The sequence below is a fragment of the Triturus cristatus genome, chromosome 10 (genome assembly GCF_964204655.1).
Source record: "Triturus cristatus chromosome 10, aTriCri1.1, whole genome shotgun sequence".
NCBI lineage: Eukaryota > Metazoa > Chordata > Amphibia > Caudata > Salamandridae > Triturus > Triturus cristatus.
The window spans coordinates 993,635,681-993,655,646 of NC_140593.1; the positions used below are offsets into that span (position 1 = coordinate 993,635,681).

A 19,966-nucleotide genomic window follows, 5' to 3' on the forward strand; every position below is an offset into this window, starting at 1 on the left:
GTGGACATGATGGTGGTGGTGGACATGGTGGTGGGGGATGTGGGGGTGGTGGACATTTTAGTGGCGGATGTGGTGGTGGACGTGGTGGTGGACGTGGTGGTGGTGCATTCTTTAAAGCTAGGGTATATTGGAACGTCACCAGACTGTGATTTTCTAATGAGGAAAGGGGCCGTGAAAGGACCGGAGATACGAGAGACCAGGCAAAATGCTAACTTGCAGTTGTACTTGAATGGTGCACTTATGAGTGAGTAAGCGTGTCTTTTTAACCAGCGGGAATATAAACAATTCAAGGTAAAACTTTGTAAAACAAAAAAAAACATTTCATGTTTTATGCGCGAGGGCTGCTTTCTTTTCGGGCCACATTCAAAAGTTTGCTTGTTTATTTAAATTGTGCACACGCTCGCAATGGCTGCTTTCTGGGGCCTGGGCATGAGGACATTGGAAGTAAGGGTGGGCGGAATTTGCAAAAATTGCCTTTCGCAAAATTTCGCAAAACGGTAAAAAATCTCCACGAACGCGTGAAATTTCGCATGCCCCTAGAGATTTTCGGCTGATTATTGATTAATGCGTTACTGAATTTGACCTTTAACTCTGGCACCTGCTTTATTTATATCTGTAAGTGCTTCCTGTTGAGGTTTAATTTTTGTGACAAGAGCATCGTGCCAGAAGGAATCCTGCCCTGCATATTTATCCAAGAAGATGCCACCGTCCGTTTTGAGCAATACCTCTACTCAACTGGAGTACTTTCTACTGGCTAATCAGTAAGTGCTACCTCGGTGGGTAAATGTATAGTGCTTTTCCTACACTACACTGCGTAAAGGGCCAGAAGAGTTGTCTCCAGCGACCATGTGTGTCTGTCACTTTTGCCACCGCGTCGATGGGCGCCGGGGTCGCTCGAGTGAGCTGTCCATCATAGTGGGGAAAGGGCGGGAAGACGTTGCACACCGCTGGTGTGTGGGCTGGGGCCTAACTGCGGGGCTTCTATGCAGTTCACACTTCACATGCCTCTTGTTTATAAAGGGTCAGAGATCGACCAGAGCAGCAGATGAGGAGACAGAACCTCCTGGTGTCAGGAACTACACGGGGATTGCGCTCGAGAAACTCATGGATGCACAGAACTCCATCAAGTATTACAGCAAATTGTTGATGGTAGATATGGGGAGAAAGCACACCTGCCTAGCCTCCACCGTGCTCACGAATCTTTTGCGCTGATTAATGCGTTACTGAATTTGACCTTCAACTCGGGCACCTGCTTTACTTAAATCTGTAAGTGCTTCCTGTTGAGGTTTAAAATGACAGGAGCATCGTGCCAGAATGAATCCTGCCCTGCATATTTCCGTTCCGCCGCAGATCGCGGAAGTTTCGTCATTTTCACGTTCTGCGCGGAACGCGAAAATGATGAAATTTCGCAATTTCCGCGAGCGGGACGGAAATTATCGCCCACCCTTAATTGGAAGGAGCTGCAGCTGTTAGAAGTATGGTGGACAAACAAATGAATCAAAATTATTTTTTCCCTTTTTTATCCTATGAAACGTGGCCTCATAGAGATTGAAATGGTGCTTTAAATTGGTACCAGTACATCTTGTGCGAGTGGTTAGCTTATTATTTATAGCAGCTATTTCAACATACCCAGGTTTTATGAGCTGCCAACCGCGTGGAGCTGGAATGCAGAGCACTGGAAGTGAGACAGAATGCAACAACGAACACACCAACAGCCCTTAAACAAAGAAATATATGGCTTTGATGAAAGGAAAGGCATTGTTAAACGTGAGTTATAAATCTGAGTTCAAAGGAACGACCAGTTTGTGTTTTGCAAATCACCCATTCGTGTTTGTCACAAACAACTAAGTCTAATTAAATGAAGCTGTTTTACTAAATGATTTACATTGTTCTGCACCTTTACAAGGAAAGATGTTTTAGTTTTGTTGTAGATATGCTTTATCGTCTCTGGAGTCTAACTATTTAATTGATATTACAGGAGAGGGGCATTTAGCAACAAACGCGAGCGAAAAGCATTTGCTGCGCGGGCGCCGAAAGTGAAAAAATTAGCCATGACGGAGAAAAGACAGATGGCGGCATCGCGCGTGCACGCGATCGTGAACGCAACCTTGAGGCAGCCTCTGGTAGCACTTTGAAAACCCCCTTACTAAAAGTCGAGCATGCAGCTACGCTGCTCTAGGCTCGACCTAAAAAGGAATGCATGCACCAGCACAAGGCATACGTGCACCATATCTCTGCAAACATGGTACATTTCTGCTCTCTCCCTTTCATATAACGCAGCGAGCCAAGTTCCCTTGCTTCGTTGCATTGTCTGAAAGTTTAGCAAATCCTGGACACTGCTCTTCACGTCCATGGCAGCCTGTTAGTCACTAACCCGGAAGGACTAAGTATAAAATCCAAGCTTAGAATTCTAGCTCCTTTTCACCAATAAAAAGACTACGTGGTCAAGTAAATTGCTAATCAACTTTAAGCGAAATGTAAATCAGCATTGCTAGCACGAATTATCGGCTTTGCACGTGAAAGGTCACACAAAAGGGGCGGTGGTCTCAGCAAGGTTCATACTGGATGGTAAACACATTCTCGAATTTTACCTGCCATGGAGAGAATGTTTGCTTGAGATCGTTCGGAAATTTTCCTGGCTCTAAATCAGAGAAGTAGAGATTATGCAAAGCTTGTGCCACTGCATGCACCGCGGCATACACGCTGAAGGTGAGCCGGAAGTTGTCCACGTCATAGATGGAGGCTCCCAACTTCCTCAGGCTTATGTCCTTGTCGCAGATTTTATAACGGCTCCTTTTTGTGCCATTTGGGTAGCATGAAAATGTGAAATACCAGAGGTGATCGAGGAAAGGGTTGTTTGGTGTATTTGCTGGACTGGCATTCGAAAGGTATTCCTTTAAACCCGGTATATCCCTTTTTGGTACAGATACAACCAGCGAGCCATTTAAACGCTGTAGGGATGCTGCATCGAGGCCTTCTGCGACCAAGGCTACCGAAGCAGGTATGATGAGAACTTTGTCAGGCACAGATAACATTTCCAAGGCAATTAGTATATAATAGAATAACTCGGTGTTGGAGTAGGTGATAATGACGTTTGCAGTGGAGTTCATCACAGTTTGCATTGGCGTTTCTAAATCCATTTCGTGGATTAAGATTATTGAGAAGGCAAGACATATACCATTGCTTGTCATTTCGGTCCGCAGCTGCTCACTCGCTCCCTGACTGATCTCATCATCTGTTACTATCATTCCAACCCAGGTCCAGCCAAAGTGCTTCAGGAGCTTGATGATCACGTCATGCTGCACGAGCTCACTTGGGACAGTCCGGTAGAATGCAGGGAACAGCACGCGGTTGTTGAAGATGGTGTCCATTGCACCATAGCTAACCTGTGGAGAGACACAAGACAGGTGAGCACATCCATCCATGCATGTCTATCGAGAACGGCGAAGGCAAAGGCGCATGTTTGGAAGTCTAACTCAATTCGAACAAACACAGTTCAGACTAGAGGGATCATAAGAAGTGAAAACGGGTGCTCATTTAAAGCGCTCTGATACCTGATTCGGGTCTAGATGGCGCTTTATAAAACTCTAAAAAAAAAAAAAAAGTTTATAGATTTTCGATGCTATGCTTAAATAGAGGCTAAATAAATTCCTGAAGCTGCCACATTTCCAACTTTCACTTACGGAATTATGATTGCTAACTCATGAACTCTACTACTACTGATGTGCTTGTCTGCTTGTGTATTTATGCCAGTATGTAGAGTGTGATATGCTATTTATTACCATTGTCAAGGGAGGGGAGGAGTCAGGACTCACATCCACTAACCAGTGTATTCTTTTTTTTTCTAAACGTGTTTTTATTGTTTTCACTGATACAGAAGAACACAAGATTGCAGCATCACGGTCGACAGGAATACAATCACAGCGGATCACAGGAAAGCCATGTCTTCACTTCATCCCCTCAAAACAATGACTACACATGTGCAAGTCATGGCCACAGTGCCTGGTATCACCAGGGAGCTCACCAGAATCTCATCTCCGAACATCGCTGACCCTTCATCCCTCCTGTGTAACTGACCCCTATGTTTCCCTACCTCTCTCTGCCCCTCCCTATATGCATCCTGTGTCTTTACCTCCCTCACATGTGCCCTCCCCGTCAGTCCTAGTGTGCCCTCCCCTGTTTCCTAAAATCCTTCCAGTAACGCTGCCCAGATCTCCAAATCCTATTCCACTCTGTCACCCATCCTAGACAATCAAATATGCGTCTCCTCCACCAGGCCCATTCAACCACATCCCTACCCCACAGGGACACTGACCGAATGCGCTGCCCCAAGCATCCCATTGCCATCCACTGCTTAGCAATGACCAGTGCCAGCTGTAGAAATCTCCATCGCATTGCCCTCCATGAGGTACCTTAACCATACGCAGAAGAAACGGTCCAGGGGCCTCCTCAAACACGATCCCAGTCACCTGCTCAGTCTCGCTGTCAGCTGCGCCCAATATGCGCGCACCATGGGACACACCCAGGCCACGTGCAAGAAGGAGGCTCCCGCCACCCCGCTTCTTGGACAGTCCTCCGACCTATTAGCTTACATTCTACTCAGCTTAATTGGTGTCAAATAGGTTTGGGAAACATAATTGAAGAGGATCAGTTTAAGCCGGGCATTACATGGCACCCGACGCACGAGCGCACATGTCTCAGCCCACACTATGTCAATGACAGGTTCCTCCAAGTCATCCACCCAAACCTACCCAGCCATGCAAATCCAGTTCCTCCAAGTCATCCACCCAAACCTGCCTAGCCATGCAAATCCTCCCAGCCATGTCCCTCTTAAGCACGCCATAAAACACAGTCACCAGCGGTCTTGCATCTCTCACTGTCAGCAGCAGTTGCAGTGTTTCAGATCAGCGGGGGGCCTCCGGGAACCCTGCCCAGAGATCTGGCCGTAATGGCCATAGTGAAACCCTGAAACCGGTCCTAGGATGCTTGGTTCCATCCAGTCCAGGGAGGACCTGGCCTGTCAGTTCGGGAAGGTCTGTTCCCATTGGGCACAGGGTCAAGACTGATTTGCATATGGCTGTGTTCAAACTGGAATGGCATGGTGAGCAAAAAAAGATGGATTTAGGCCCAGATCTCTGTACTGGGGTGAATGTATGACCTTGTTCTGCATTCTGTCCATCGATTGTTCTTTTTGTTAATGGCAATTTTAGCATGTGTAAAAAGGGTCCTCGCCCCTACTGCAAACTCAACTCTCGCATCTCCAAATGTAACAAACCGCTCTTCCGGATATAGGTGCCCCAGCGTTTCACAGCCCCCTTCTCTCCAGCGAGCTATGGACATATTTTCGCTAATACGTTTAAAGGGTACCAATGACCATATACTTAACGCTGTTGCAAACGATGGCATCAACAAGTGCAGCAGGGGCGCATTTCCACATGTTCCCCATAGCAGCCGTTTACACCAATTGTCCTCCTCTGTCACCCACCGCTCAGCATGCTGAAGCTGGGACGTATATTAATACAACACAAGGTCAGGGAGGCCCATACCCCCTCTTCTTGGGCCAGGTTAAGTGTTGCCAGTGCCACACTGCTTTTCTTTCCCCGCCCACACTTGTGAGATCAACAAGCTATCTAGTGCATTGTTATGTTATGTTATGAATATTTCTATAGCACACGACTCACCCGGGGGCATCTCGGCGCTTACCTAGTGAAGAGAGGGAAAACCGTCAGCAATTGATGAATATATTATATATTAAAACAGAAAGGTTTTTAGTTGTTTCCTAAAACAGTGTACAAAGTACATTTGCGCAAGGCCATGGGGAGCTGATTCCAGTTCCGTGGGGCAAGGTACGAGAAGGCTCTACCCCCGGTACGACTTAGACACATTCGGGGGACTTTTAGAAGAGCTAATGAGTTAGATCTGAGGTTACAGCCCGAAACCTTCTTTGTAAATTTCTGTTGCAAATAATAGGGACCTTTGCCGTTTAAGGCGTTATAAGTAAGGCAACAAATCTTAAAAAAGGATCGCTCCTTCACTGGTAACCAGTGGAGCTCTCTCAGCAAGGGGGCTGAGGAGAAGCCTGAAGGGCGATTTAGAATCATCCTTGCCGCGGTGTTTTGAATCACCTGCAGTTTAGCAAGGTGCGTCTCACCTACTTCAGCCAACAGCGCATTCCCATAGTCAAGGCGACTAATCACCATAGCCTGGACCAAGGTTCTACAATGTTTATTAGGCAAATATGGAAGTATCTTGCGAAGAAGACGTAGGCTGTAATAACAAGAGCTGATAGTGGCCGCAATGTGATCCTTCATAGTTAGTGTCTGGTCCAGTTTTAATCCAAGATTTTTCACAGATTGAGTTGGAATGGGAGCAGTTCCCAGCTGACAAGGCCACCAATCATCAGTACAGATGGTTGAGGCTTTACCCATAAGCATAACCTCGGTTTTGCTAGGATTCAGCTGGAGGCAGTTCTCCGTCATCCAGTTAGAGATGGCGAGCATACCTGCAGAAAATCGGATTTTCTCATCTTCTAGATTAGAACCGATTGGGAACATCAGCTAAGTATCGTCAGCATAGGATTATCTCGAACCCTAACGGTTCAACAATTTTTACCAGAGGGGCCATGTAAACATTAAATAATGTTGGACTTAGACAAGAGCCCTGAGGCACGCCCTTGTCCAAACGGGATTTCTGAGAAAGATAAGGTCCTAACATTATCGTTTGCCATCTATCTGACAAAAACAATTCCAGCCATTTTAGGGCTATGCCTCGAATGCCACAAGAATGTAGTCTCTCCACGAGCTGTAAGTGTGAGATGGTATCAAATGCCACGGAGAGATCTAGGAGGATCAGAACAACTGATCCCCCTCCATCCATTACCTGCCTCAAGGAGTCCGTTACTGCCAGGATAGCGGTCTCAGTGCTGAAACCTGGACGGAATCCAGATTGTGAGGGGTCTAAGATTTTATTGGACTCGAGGTATGAACTTAACTGCCTGTTTATTATGGTTTCCAATTGTTTGCCCAGCAGGGGTAAAAGGATATTGGTTGATAGTTACTCAGTACCAGAGGGTCAGCTGTGGGTTTTTTCAGGATAGGTCGTACATATGCTTCTTTCCAAGGGGTAGGAATAATGCCTGATTGGATAGAACAGTTGAAAACATTTTAAGTATTTCCGGGGCACAGCTGGGAGATAGAAGGGCCATAAATTTGGGAGGGCAGAGATCGCCAGGCGAACCAGATTTAGCAAAAGATAAAGAGTTAGAGATCTCATCTAGCGTGATTGTTTCAAACTGTTTAAGAGTACTAGCTGATGGCATCTCCAGTTCTTCTAGTCCTGTAGAAAGTGCAGACTTCTGAGACTTAATAGTTGGAATATTAGCGTAAATCTGCATAATCTTTTCCTGAAAATAGATTGCTAAAGAGTCACATAGTTCTTGATATTCAGCTGGGGATTGTTTGCAAGCTTGAGGTGATACAAAGTCTTTAACTATGTTAAATAGGGCTTTAGATGAGTTACTAGACTGATCAATTTGATTCATTATATAAGATTACCTGGCCGTTTTTATGTTCTGATGGTAACTGGATATAGCTAGTTTGTACGCTCGTCTGTCCAGCGAATCTTTACTACATCTCCATCGTCTCTTCAGTGTCTTGCACTTGGATTTGTCAATTTTTAACTCTGCTGTATACCTGGGGGCGGATTGCCGCTGCTGGGCTGAGCTATGTTTTATTTGAGGGATTGCAAAGTCCAGTGCTGTCAGTACATCAGAGTTGAAGCCTTCCAACATTCCAGAAACGTTGGAGTTGTCAGGACCATATTCTAGTGAGTGGGGATGGAATACCTCCTTGAAGGATTCCAGGGATAGTTTATGCCAAGGCCTGCGTAACTCCTTCTTCTTCTGTCCCATATTTCCTGTTAGGGTCAGGGTGAACGGGGATTGATAAGGAACACATGACGATAAAGTGGTCAGTCCAAGTTAAGGGATATGGGGAATGGCTGGTGAGGTGATCAATATTAGTAAAAATTAAGTCTAGGGCGTGGCCAGCCCGGTGAGTGGAGCTAATAACCCTTTGGGAGAGTCCAATTAAATTAAGACTGGTTATCAGCTTGTTCACTTCTGGATTGGCAGAAAAATGGCCAATCGAATGAAGCGAGTTCTGTACAATACACAGGCACCGAGGGAGAAAGACCATCTTTGCGATAATGCCAATGTGTTTCAAAAGGCAACCAACTTCGTCAGTCCCCCCAGCATCCTGTCCATATTGTGTCACCTCTGTCCCTCCACACCATGCAGAACCGTTATCCCCAGATATCAGAAGGCCTCCGTCTCCCACTTTAACCCCAGCTAAGGCAATTCAGGTCCCGGTCTAATGCGTAACACCCCGAGCGGGAACATGAGCGTCTTATTCCTACCTAGAGCCCAGCCACAGTTCCAAATTCATCTAAGTGGTTCTGCAACAGGAGCACTGAGTCCCTCGGTCACTACAAATCAAATAATACATCATCCACGTATAATGATATCAGATGTGCTGTCACCAATCTTTATACCTGTTAGAAATGGGGGTCTCTAGTTGGCAAGGGTTTGCACCTTTGTCCAAGTAGGGACCCTTCCTTCTGGTCAGGATAAGGGAGTTACACTCCTAAAATAACCCCTGCTCACCCCCTTGGTAGCTTGGCATGAGCAGTCAGGCTTATCTTAGAGGCAGTGTGTAAAGCATTTGCACATAACCAACAGTGACACAGTGAAAACACTACAAATGGACACCACACCAGTATTAGAAAAATATCCAATATTTGATATACTTAAAACAAGACCAAAAACGATACAAATCCACAATACAGTACTTAGAAATATTCAGTAATTAAAATAGACTTCAAATAAAGTTCCTTGAAGTCGATAGCACCGTCTGGGGCTATCACAGTGTTGTGAACAACAAATCCAAACAGTTCGGGCTGACTGCAGTGCCGCGGTCCGGCATCGGGAAGACCCGCAAAACAGTACCTTTAGAAATGCGGAGCATTAGCGACCTCTCGTTGAGCTCCGAAAGCACGGCGTACGCAGGCGTTGGTTCCCGAGGTCGGTGCAGGAGTCGTCGGGCCCTTGAAGTCACACGGGTTGCAGATCAAACTCCTCGCGGTTGAAGTCAGGAGCACTGGCGTCTGCAGGCGTCAGGTGCTGTGGTGCGAAATGCAGCTGTGCAGCACCCTCAGGTCGCGGTGTAGGAAGTGGCTCAGTGACGGTCATCCAGAGGTGTCGGTGACACCAGGGCTGTGGTACACAGTGATGCGGGGCTCGTCGCGGTGCTGGCAGGTCACGGTGCCAGCAGCGGCGTCGTCGTTGCTGAAGCGCTGTCGTCAGGTGACGAACTGGAGTCAATGACACCGGCGTCAGAAGGCCAAGGCTGCAGTGCTCGATGAGGACGGTGCATCGTGTAACTTACGAGCGGTGCCCTCGAAACACGGTGCAAGCAGCGGCGTCGATGTCGGTGCGAAGCGACGTCATCGGGTATACCAAGGCGGCGTCATGAAGTGAGGCGGTGCGGAGTGCAGTGCCCACAGGTCGTGGTACAAGCAGCGGCTCGGTGGCAGCTTCAGTTGGCGTCGTCAGTGAGACCAGGGTTGCGGTACGGCATTGCAGCGTGCGGCGTTGCGGCTGTGCCCTCTGTGGTGCCTTATGGGCACGGAGTCGGCAGCGACGTGGTCGATGGCGTTGGGTTGCTTTTCTTCTGTTGCAGCACAAAACACACAGTCCCCAGTGCTAATGGCAGAAGAACTTGAACTCTTTGCTGTCCCTGAGACATCTTAAACAAGGGGCAAGCTTAACCACAAGCCCTTGGAGAAACTCAATGAAGAAGATGAAGAAAATTCAGTCTAGTCCTTTCACTGCCCAAGACCGAAGCAGTCACTGTAGGCCAACACAGCAAAGCACTCAGCAAAGTGGTAGTTCCTCCTCGCAGCTTCTCCAGCTCTTCTTCTTGGCAGTCTTCTTGGTGCAAAAGAGTTCTAAAGTTCTGGGGTGTCGGCCCCAGTATTTATACATAAAATTCCTCAGTTCTCTCAGGCAGAGAGTGTCTGTGCTTAGTCCAAACCAGTTTGGTCCTCTCTGGCCCAGTTTCCAGCAGGAGGTGGAGACAGCATTGTCCACGGCAGACAGGGCATATTCAGGTACAAGGGAAATCTCCCCCCACCACTCTAAATGCAGACCGGGCCTAGTCAGGTGCTAGTGACAACTCCTCCCACTACTCCGAATGCAGCCCAGGTCTATTCAGCCCTGCCCTGACTCATCCAGACTCTCTGGAGCCACTGCACATCCCTTTCCCCAGTCACTCCACAGCCAGACAATCAATAGACATCCTAGCAGAGGCACACTGGATGGCTAAGCAAGAAAATACCTACTTTCTAGAAGTGGTATTTTCAAACACAGAATGTAAAAATCACTCTCACTAAAAGATGCATTTTAACATTCTGAGTTCAGGCACCCTCAACTTTATTTTCCTGTCTGGTTCCAATGGGAGATATATTTATAAGATGTTATAAATTAACTCCCATGCTTTCCTATAGGCCAGATAGCTTTTCAATAGTGAAAAACGAAATGCACTGTAATTCACTACCAGGACATGTCATACACATCAGTGCATGTCCTACCTTTCACATACACTGCACCCTACCCACAGGGTTACCTTGGGCCTACCTTAGGGGTGACTCATGTAAGAAAAGGGAGGGTTAGGGCCTGGCAAGTGGGTGCACTTGCCAAGTCGACATTGCAGTCACAAGCTGCGCGCAGACTCTGCAGTGGCAGGTCTGAGTTACCTTTTCAGGGCTACACATGTGGGTGGCACAATCAGTGCTGCAGGCCCACTAGTAGCATTTGATTTACAGGCCCTGGCACACTCAGTGCACTTTACTAGGGACTGACAAGTAAATAAAATATGCCAATCATAGAAACACCAATCCATAACACATTTTACCCAGAGAGCATATGCGCTTTAGCACTGATCAGCAGTGATAAAGTGCTTAGAGTACTGAAACCAACAAAGACAGGTCAGAAAAAAATAGGAGGAAGAAGCAAAAAGTTTGGGGATAACCCTGCAAAAAGGGCCAGTTCCAACACAACCCCCTTCCAGCCTAAAGCCAGGGTAGACCAATCCATACCTCGATGGGCTTACCTGCTTGGGACGATAGAACATGGAACCTGACCCGCAACAGCAGGGGTTTATTCCCGTTCTAGCCTTCAATAAACCCAGTTAGATCCCTCTATCTATACTTTCAGGGCCCATTTAGCTGACCCATGGGGAACCCTTCTCCTCACCTTTGGACACCATCTGTGCAGCACCTAACTTTAGCTTGCTCACAGGTGAGTCCCAGCAGGTAGACAGTACCACCACGGCCAACATAGTGGTGTGGCCCAGTCCACCCCCGGGGTGTGACTCCTGTACCCCTCCCAGGTGCAACTCTGTCCACCAGGACAGCAAGCCACATTGGCCACTGACAACTGTCCGTGATGACAGCCAGGCCTTATGGCTTTTAGGCCTCTCTAACCTCTGTGGCATCAGAGAGTGGGGGGCAGTAGCCCCAGGTGCCGGGCACCCTTTCTCCACTCTCCCTCCTGCCAAGTCAGGTATGACATCCTGATACTGGACCACCAGCCCAGGGTCTGTACCCTGCAGTTGGACAGGAGACTGGGGTGGGCTCTCCCACACCCTGTCCTCCTCCCGGGGGCTCTGCATCCCCCCACCAGGAGCAGTCCTCCCCGAATCCAGAATTGTCAGGGCACCTGTGGCAGGTGTTCTGCACATTTCTCCCACCAGTTCAGGGATGCTATCCTGCAATTGGTCCACTAGCCCAGCGTCTGTACCCTGAGGCTGGACACAGGACTGGGGTGGTCTCTCCTACACCGGTCCTCTTCCCTTGGGCTCTGTGCCCTCCCACCTGGAGTGGCACCCCCAAAAGGCAAACCTGTAGGGACACTGTTAGCAGTCGCCCCTTCGTCCAGGTCAGGGGGGACATCCGAAAACTGGTTCTCCAACCCAGGGTCTGTACCCTTAGGCAGGACCTGTGCATGGCAACCCAGGACTTCCGGGGGAGTACATCAACCCCTCCAAGGGAAACACACTCCTCATGAGCTGTGCAAGAGTCTGCCTGGCACAGGTCTCCAGCCTCCTGTCCACCTGAAAGAGCATGAAGATCCCCCAGGCCAGAAGTGGGCTTACCAGGGTCAGTCCTAGGATGCTTTTTTCCGGTCCAGGGAGGACCTGGCTTGGCAGTTCAGGCTGGACTCTTACCATGAGGCACAGGGTCAAGACTAATTTGCATATGGCCAGGTCTAAACTGGGGTGGCATGGTGAGCAAAAGAATGATGGATTGAACCCAGATCTCTTGACTGGGGTGAATGTTGTGATTTGTTCCGCATTCCGTCCATCAATTGTGTGTCTTTTGCTTTCTCGCCCTAAGTACGCCAGGTATGCCCAGACGTGGGTCCTGGGTTCACTGTGCCACTGGAATCAAGCTATCCTGGCTGAAGAGGGGTGAAACCCCGAAACCAGTCCTAGGATGCTTGTTTCCGGTCCAGGGATGACCTGGCTTGGCAGTTCAGGCTGGACTCTTCCCATGAGGCACAGGGTCAAGACTGATTTGCATATGGCCAGGTCTAAACTGGGGTGGCATGGTGAACAAAAGAATGATGGATTTAACCCAGATCTCTTGACTGGGGGTGAATGTTGTGATTTGTTCTGCATTCTGTCCATCAATTGTGTGTCTTTTGCTTTCTGACCTCAGAGCCTGGCAGCCTCTGACCCACTGGTCCTTCCACTGGGGACGGCATCCCCCCTTGCCCTTTTCTCCGGACTCATGCACCCTCCCAACTGGAGTGGTGCTGCCAGACACCAGAACCGGGGGGATGCTCACCTTGGACCACAGCCCATTCCCACTCCTTCTCTGCGGAGATAGGACGTGAGTCCCTACACCCCTCCCATGACACCGGGACCTATCTGGACTACCACAAACGTTTCCCACCACCCTCAGTTGGAAAATACCTGAGCCACTCCCTTCAGGATCACCCTCAGATGCCTCTCCAGACCCTCTGGAATCCACCAAAAGGTCTGCCTCTAATGCAAGCTCCCTGGGGTCAGAGAACTCACACTCCACCGAGTGTTGGCATAGCTCTGGAAAACAGGGACTTAAAATATGCTCTCCAACAATTGAATCACACAGCCCCACACAGGTGTTAACCAAACTACCTTTCACCCAACCATCCAGTGCCTCAGAAAAGTACCCCATATCATTCTCGCAAGACTGGTAAGACAGTGTCTGACTGTTGCTGTCCCTCAACCCATACTCTTCTGGCTGGTCTCCATACTCGCTTACCAGGGCTTCTACCATGGGGGGCCCCTCTTCCTGCACCTCTCATCTAGAGTCAGTAGAGTGTCCCTTCCACCACCAGGAATATGATCCCATATGCCAGTTCCCCAATCACCCTCAGGGACACTGCGCACCACTTTAGTAACCTCACAAACCTGAACCCCCTGGTGTATGTCAACCCCCTCCTTGAAGCAGGGTGCCAAGTCTGTATAAGTGTGTAACATCCTCAGTACTGGACCTAATACTTTTGCTGCCACCATCTGGTTTGGGCCTAGCCCTACTGGCTTCCCAGCCCAGCTCTCTCATTTTAAACTCATGATCTAACATCATCCTTTTCTCCTCCATGGCTAACTTAAACTTCTCCAGTTCCATTGCAACTCTCCTTGCTTTCTGCCTGTCCTCCAGCTCCTCTGAGGACAAGACACGGCTGCCTGGTTTAGTGGGTGCCCCCCTCCCAAAAAGACTTCCACCCTTGGAAAAGGCTCATCTGCCTCCATGCCAAGATCCCCAGACAGCTCATTAGCATGTCTGGCTGCTACCTAGGCCCTCAGCGCCTTTTGTAGCTCCTCTTTTTTGGTGAGGCCCCTGATTTGGACCTTAAGGTTTTTGCAGATCGCCTTCAATCCCTTCACATTGTAGATTTCTTTTTGATTTCAAAGAATTCGATTGATTTTCTTTCAAACACAAAATAAATAAAAGAGGGGACAAAGCAGTGCATGTACATCAAGTCATCCATGTCACCATAGCTAGGGGACAGTGAAAGGTGTTTCAAGAGGTACATTTTTGTCGGCCAAATGCAATGGGTACCAAATTAGTAAGGGTACAGAATTAGATTGTAATCAAGCCTTGTTGTTGAAGTCCTCAAAGGATCAGCATATAGTGTGGGTGTTATGCAGGGTTAAAAGTGGCAGATCAATAAACTTGAATTATGCATTTCTCTGTAAAGATCCATGGGAAGCAGCCTATTTGAATCCGGTCGTCATTATTATCATAGTTGTTATTGATAATCCTTTTTCTAGCATGGATCGAGTCAAGAGAGATAGAAAGACAAAAGTAAAAGGATAGAGATGACAATAGATAGGTAGAAAAAAGTAGAGGTACGAAAGGAGCGAAAGTAAGAAGAGAGAAGCTAGAGCTCGGGGTCAAAAAGGGTAAGACTAAAAGCAGTGCACGCTAATTTCAAAAGGTAACCATCATTTAATCCCAGTGGATATGATTCAGAAGCAGTGGGGGCCGTGACGTGGCGTGATATAGGCGCCTCTGGGCCTGGTAACTCAGGGGGGTTTAAAAACTTTAGGGGAGGAGTCAAACTCTTTCCATAACTTCCTATGTCTGGGTTTCCAAGGGAAGGTGTTTAAGGCGGTATTGTCCAATCCTCTTAAAAAATTTATCCATTCTTGCCATTTTTTTAAAGTGATTTTCCCAAAACTCTTCCAATTACACAGTACTTTTTTACACGCTAATGTTAGCATTAAGCCAAGCAGAAAGCGGTCTGGATCCAAAAAACCTGCTTATATATATAATAGCTCTTTAACCTGTGATATGATGAATGTCTGGGAGATGTATTTGAAAATCTGATTCCAAACGTTTTGTAGCATTGGGCATAGCAGGAGCATGTGAGATAGGTCACCTGTATGGGAATTGCAATTCCAGCATAATGGAGACTGGGTTAGATTTAGTTTATGCCCCCGGGTAAGCTGAGCGCATTATAAATTTCATATTATTATTATTATTATTAGTTTAAATAGTCTTGCAGGGGTCCAATATGTCCTGTTTATGATCATGAATTTTGTTTGTGAGAGAATAGGGGACATTTTGTGCTTGAAAGGCATTGTATGTATTCGCTGCCAGTCTAATGTAATCTTTTTGCTGTTCTGCCTCCCATTTTAATACATTACTCAAATGTTGCTTACCCGGCGAGGGGAGCAGTAGTTTGTAGATCCTTGAGACTGTGCGACCAGTAGTCAATAGTTGGGCGAGTTTTGAGGGAAGTGAGGGGGGGTTAAAAATAGAGTTAAGTTTAGAGATCTGGACTTTCAGTTTCAGAAAGTCATAGAAATCCAACTCAGTTAAACCTTTATCATTTTTAAGTGTGGAGAAAGACAAAGGAGAAGTCTTATTGTATAGGTCCTTGACAAAGTTAATACCTTTGTGTGACCACTCTTTCCAAAATATGTGAGTTTGAGGAACCCATTTTTGTTGTAGAAAGAGTATCCAGCCGTGTTTAGGCTTTTTTAGTGTTTATTATGATATATTTAGAGTGCTCCAGTTTAGTGGTCTGCATTGTCATAATTGCTTGGAGGGGAATTCCTTTAGTGAGGTGTAATTCTACATCCACCCATTGTGGTTTGTAATTAGTATTATCCATAAACCATGCAGCTCCTTGTTTGCAAAGATATGCTACTTGATAATTTCTGAAATCAGGTAGGCCTACTCCTCCATTGTTTTTTCTGAGCCTCAATTTACTTGTGGAGATCCTTGATTTTTTCCCTTGCCATAGGAAGTTGCTATTAGCCTTTTCTACCTTTTTTAAAAAGTTGTCGGAGAGCATCATGGGCATGATACTAACGAGGTAGTTAATGAGAGGCGAGATCATCATTTTAATCGTTTCGACTCTCCCCCAGTACGATAAGAATTTGGGTGACCATCCTTCTAAGAGGTCTGCTATTTTTTTGTAAGTGTTGGTTTCATTTTCTTCTACAGTAGAGATGAGATAACTTGTGAATTCTAGGCCCAGAAATTTTATTGAACCAGGCTGCCATGACAGTCCTGACACGCCTAAGATCTCCTTGGAGCCACATAAGTTGAGTAATTGTACCTCGGTCTTGTCCCTATTGAGTGTATAGCCTGAGACTTCTGCATATTCATGAATCGACTTCATAAGGGCCGGAATGGCTATGGTTGCGTCTTTGGACACCACTAGTATGTCATCAGCATATGCTGCCACTTTGAATGTATTTTTCCCAAATTCTATGCCTTGAATGTCCTTGTTGGCCCGTAAATGTTAGAGGAGAGGTTAAATGACCAGAAGTAATAGAGAAGGGGATAATGGGCATCCTTGCGTAGTGCCCTGATTTAACTGAAAAAACTCAGAAAGTGCTCCTCCGGCTCTCACCCTAGCCCTTGGCTCATAGTATAGTGCCATGATCATCTTGATCAAATTCTCTCCTAGGTTATATTTTCTAAGTGACACCCCTAAAAAAGACCAGTTGACTTTATCAAACGCTGTTTCTGCGTCAAGCGTTATTGCGACTGTCGGGGAGTTTATTAGTTTTGCTTTCTTGATTGCGTGACAAAAGACTCTGGTATTGTCACTGGACAACCTATGTTTTAGGAATCCTGTTTGTGATGTTTGGATGAGTTTAGCAATATATTTTTGTATTCTGGAGGATAAAATTATCGTATATAATTTGCAATCTAGGTTTATTAATGAGATTGGCCTGTAGTTTTTTGTCAGCCTATCATCTTTTTCCTCCTTTGGGATAACGGTGATTATAGCTTCCGAGGGTGTGCCAGTTATTTGTCCAGTAGTTGTGAACTGGTGAAAGAGGAGTAGTAGAGGGTCACCTAGGTGTTCCTCAAAGAACTGATAAAAGGATGCATTATACCCGTCAGGGCCCGGGGCCTTACCAGTTTTAAGCTTTTTAATGGCCATTTTATGTTCATCCATCGTGATTAGTCCATTAATGGAGTCCCTTTCTTGCTCGCTTAGTGAGTTCCAGGTTGCCATTTCTAGATCTTCTTGTATATTATGGGTTTTCACTATATACTTTTTTGTAAAATTCTTTAAATGTTTCTGCAATTTTGTTAGGGTTTGTGTGGACAGTTCCTTTTTCATCTTTGATCGCATTGATCGCGTATCTCTGGGCTTTAAATTTTAAATAAGATGCCAGTGATTTCCCGGCTTTTTTTGCTTCACATAGGCGAAGGCTTTTTTGTTTGTTTACCCAGATACCCGCTCTCATGCTAACAATTTTCTTTGTATTCGTATTTTTTATTTAGGATTTCTGTCAGAATCCCTGGGTCATTATTGATGATATGTGTTTTTTCCAGTTTTGAGATATCATCTTCTAATTTCTGTAGTTCTGAGTTTGCCTCTTTATTCATTTTGGATTTAATTTTTATAATTACTCCTCTCATTGTTGATTTTAAGGCTTCCCATCTAATAAGATGAGAGGTGTTGTTCACTTTGTTGTCAGTTAGGAAGTTTTTGATAGCATCTTCAATAGTTTTTTTGTGTTCAGGGGAGGCTAAGACCTCATCATTGAATCTCCAGAGAGATTCCTTTTTTGTGAGGATGTGTCCGTAAGGGTTAACGTTATGCATGAGTGGTCAGAGACTACTCTTGGTTCAATGGTTGATTGATCGACCCTGCTTATGTCGTTCCCTGAAACCAAAAAATAATCTATACGTGAGTATGAATTATGGGCAAACGAGTAAAACGTGTAGTCCTTCTCAGTGGGGTTCTGCAACCTCCATGCATCTAGCATGTTGAATCTTTTGCATAGGTGAATAAGTGCCTTGTTTACTTTGAATTTACAGGAAGAGTTCCTGTCTAGGCAAGGGTCCATGGGTAGGTTGAAATCTCCTGCGACTATAGAGGAGGCAGAGTCCGGAATCGTGCTAATATTATTTTTTAGATCCTCCCAGAACTGGCTGTCATCATTGGTTGGTGTGTAAATATTAGTAACAAGAAGGACCGAGTTTTCTCTCTGGAGTTTGGCGGTAATCCACCTCCCTTGATTATTAGTTGTGTGTGAAATTAATTCTAGTCTAGATCTCTTTGCGATCATAGTTATTACCCCATGATTTTTCCCTACCACGCTAGAACAAAGAACCTTAGTGTATTGATTGCCTCTCAGCGAATCTGCTAATTTATTGTCTAATTTTGTCTCCTGTAGGAGAATGATGTCCGCTCTCTGCCTGTCAATGTAGTCCAAAATTTTCCTCCTTTTTACGGGATGGTTCAAGCCCTTAACATTTAGAGAGACAATTTTAATCTGTTTGAGTAGTGAGTTCATTGTTCGTCTATAGGGCTTTGTAGTGAAACTTGTGGGAATCTATCACAGGCTACAGTGTGACCTTGCTCATTCTTGATTCTTGATTTACGCCACGGGATATTCTAACCTTACATGCAAGTTTAAACTTTCTCCTTAAATGATACAGGAGTATGAAGACAGAATCCTGTATGAGTTGCCTTTTGAATTGGTGGAACCTTGTAGTCCTTTGACCACCGAGCGGAGAAAGAAAGAAAGAAAAGAAGGGAAAGAGAAAGAGGAAAAAGGAGAGAAACAACGGAAAATAACTACAGGAGAACAATGTCCTACAGAAGCACATAAGTCTGTCAAAACAAATATGAACATCATCATCAATCCCATCAACACTCCCATCAACAGGCCCCCCCCTGTCCCCCTCTCTCTCCCTCATCCCACCCCCACCCTCCCACCCCTCCCCCCAAAAGGACTGCAAAAGATGTGACGATTGCAGGAAAATGTCAACTCCAGCACAGAATATATGAAAACTTTGATTATCAAAACCCTTTTACATCGTGTGCGACATCTTCTGTATAATCCTTTAAAATGCAGTGTCCTAAACATAGTAGCATAACCGAAAGTATGTCCACGTAAGTAACTATATGTAGTCTATATGTAGTCTATATGTAGTCTATAAGTAGTCTATAAGTAGTTTGAACTATGTGATTATAAGTGATTATAAGTGGTTATAAGTGATTTTGAGTAATTATAAGTGGTATGACTATGTGGTTATAAGTGATATGACTGTAAGTATTGTGAGTTTTGTAAGTATTGAAGTATTATAAGTGCTGTGAGGTGAGGTGATTGTATAATGTAGTAGGTAATGTAGATAATGTAGAGGATAATGCAGTAATTAATACAGTAGTGCTGTACGATAGTACGGTAGTGCAGTAGACCATTAGTTAGTAAGGTAATGTAAGGTAATGTAGATAGGTAATGCAGTAGGTAATGTAATGTAATGTAATGTAAGGCAATGTAGGTAGGTACTGCAGTAGGTAGTGCCGGTAGTGCAGGTAATGTTACGTTATGTTATGTTAATTCCACTTGTAACGCACTCGGCTACTCGAGAGTGTCCCGGCGCGAACCCAAGGGGAGATGGAGAGACAATCAAACGAAGAGACGTGTTTTGAGCTTTCTTTTGAAGACTGCAAGCTCCTGAGTAAGACGAAGATCAAGGAGGAGAGCATTCCAGGCCAAGCTGGCTTTGACCACCAGAGAACAGCCCCCAGCCCTCTGGAGTTTATAGCGCGGGACCGAGGCCAGACGTAAGGAGCGCAAGGCCCGCGTGGGGACATAGAAAGAGAAGCGCCTCTGAAGATAAAGGGGACCCAGACCGTGAAGAGCACGATGGGCCATGACCAAGTATTTAAACTTGATCCTGGCCACAACAGGTAGCCAATGAAGAGAGTGCAGATGAGAAGAAACACTCTTCCTAGATGAAATACCCAGAGGCAGTCTGGCCGCCGTGTTCTGGACCACCTGCAATTTCTTGATCATATACCCAGGGGACCCCACATAAAGAGAGTTGGCGTAGTCTAGCCGAGAGAGAATCAACGCACAGGTGACTGTTGCTC

General features: G+C 46.0%; 1 protein-coding gene across 6 annotated transcripts in view; it reads right to left on the bottom strand.

The window, feature by feature from the left end:
- Nucleotides 1-19,966, bottom strand: part of LOC146796394 (vomeronasal type-2 receptor 26-like) — a 699,855-nt gene that overhangs the window by 155,360 nt on the left and 524,529 nt on the right. For all 6 annotated transcript variants that reach the window (XM_085628963.1, XM_085628969.1, XM_085628968.1 and 3 more), the window contains one exon: nucleotides 2,592-3,386. In XM_085628963.1, the coding sequence (XP_085485089.1) occupies nucleotides 2,592-3,386 (795 nt within the window). The remainder of the gene's footprint in view (nucleotides 1-2,591; nucleotides 3,387-19,966) is intronic.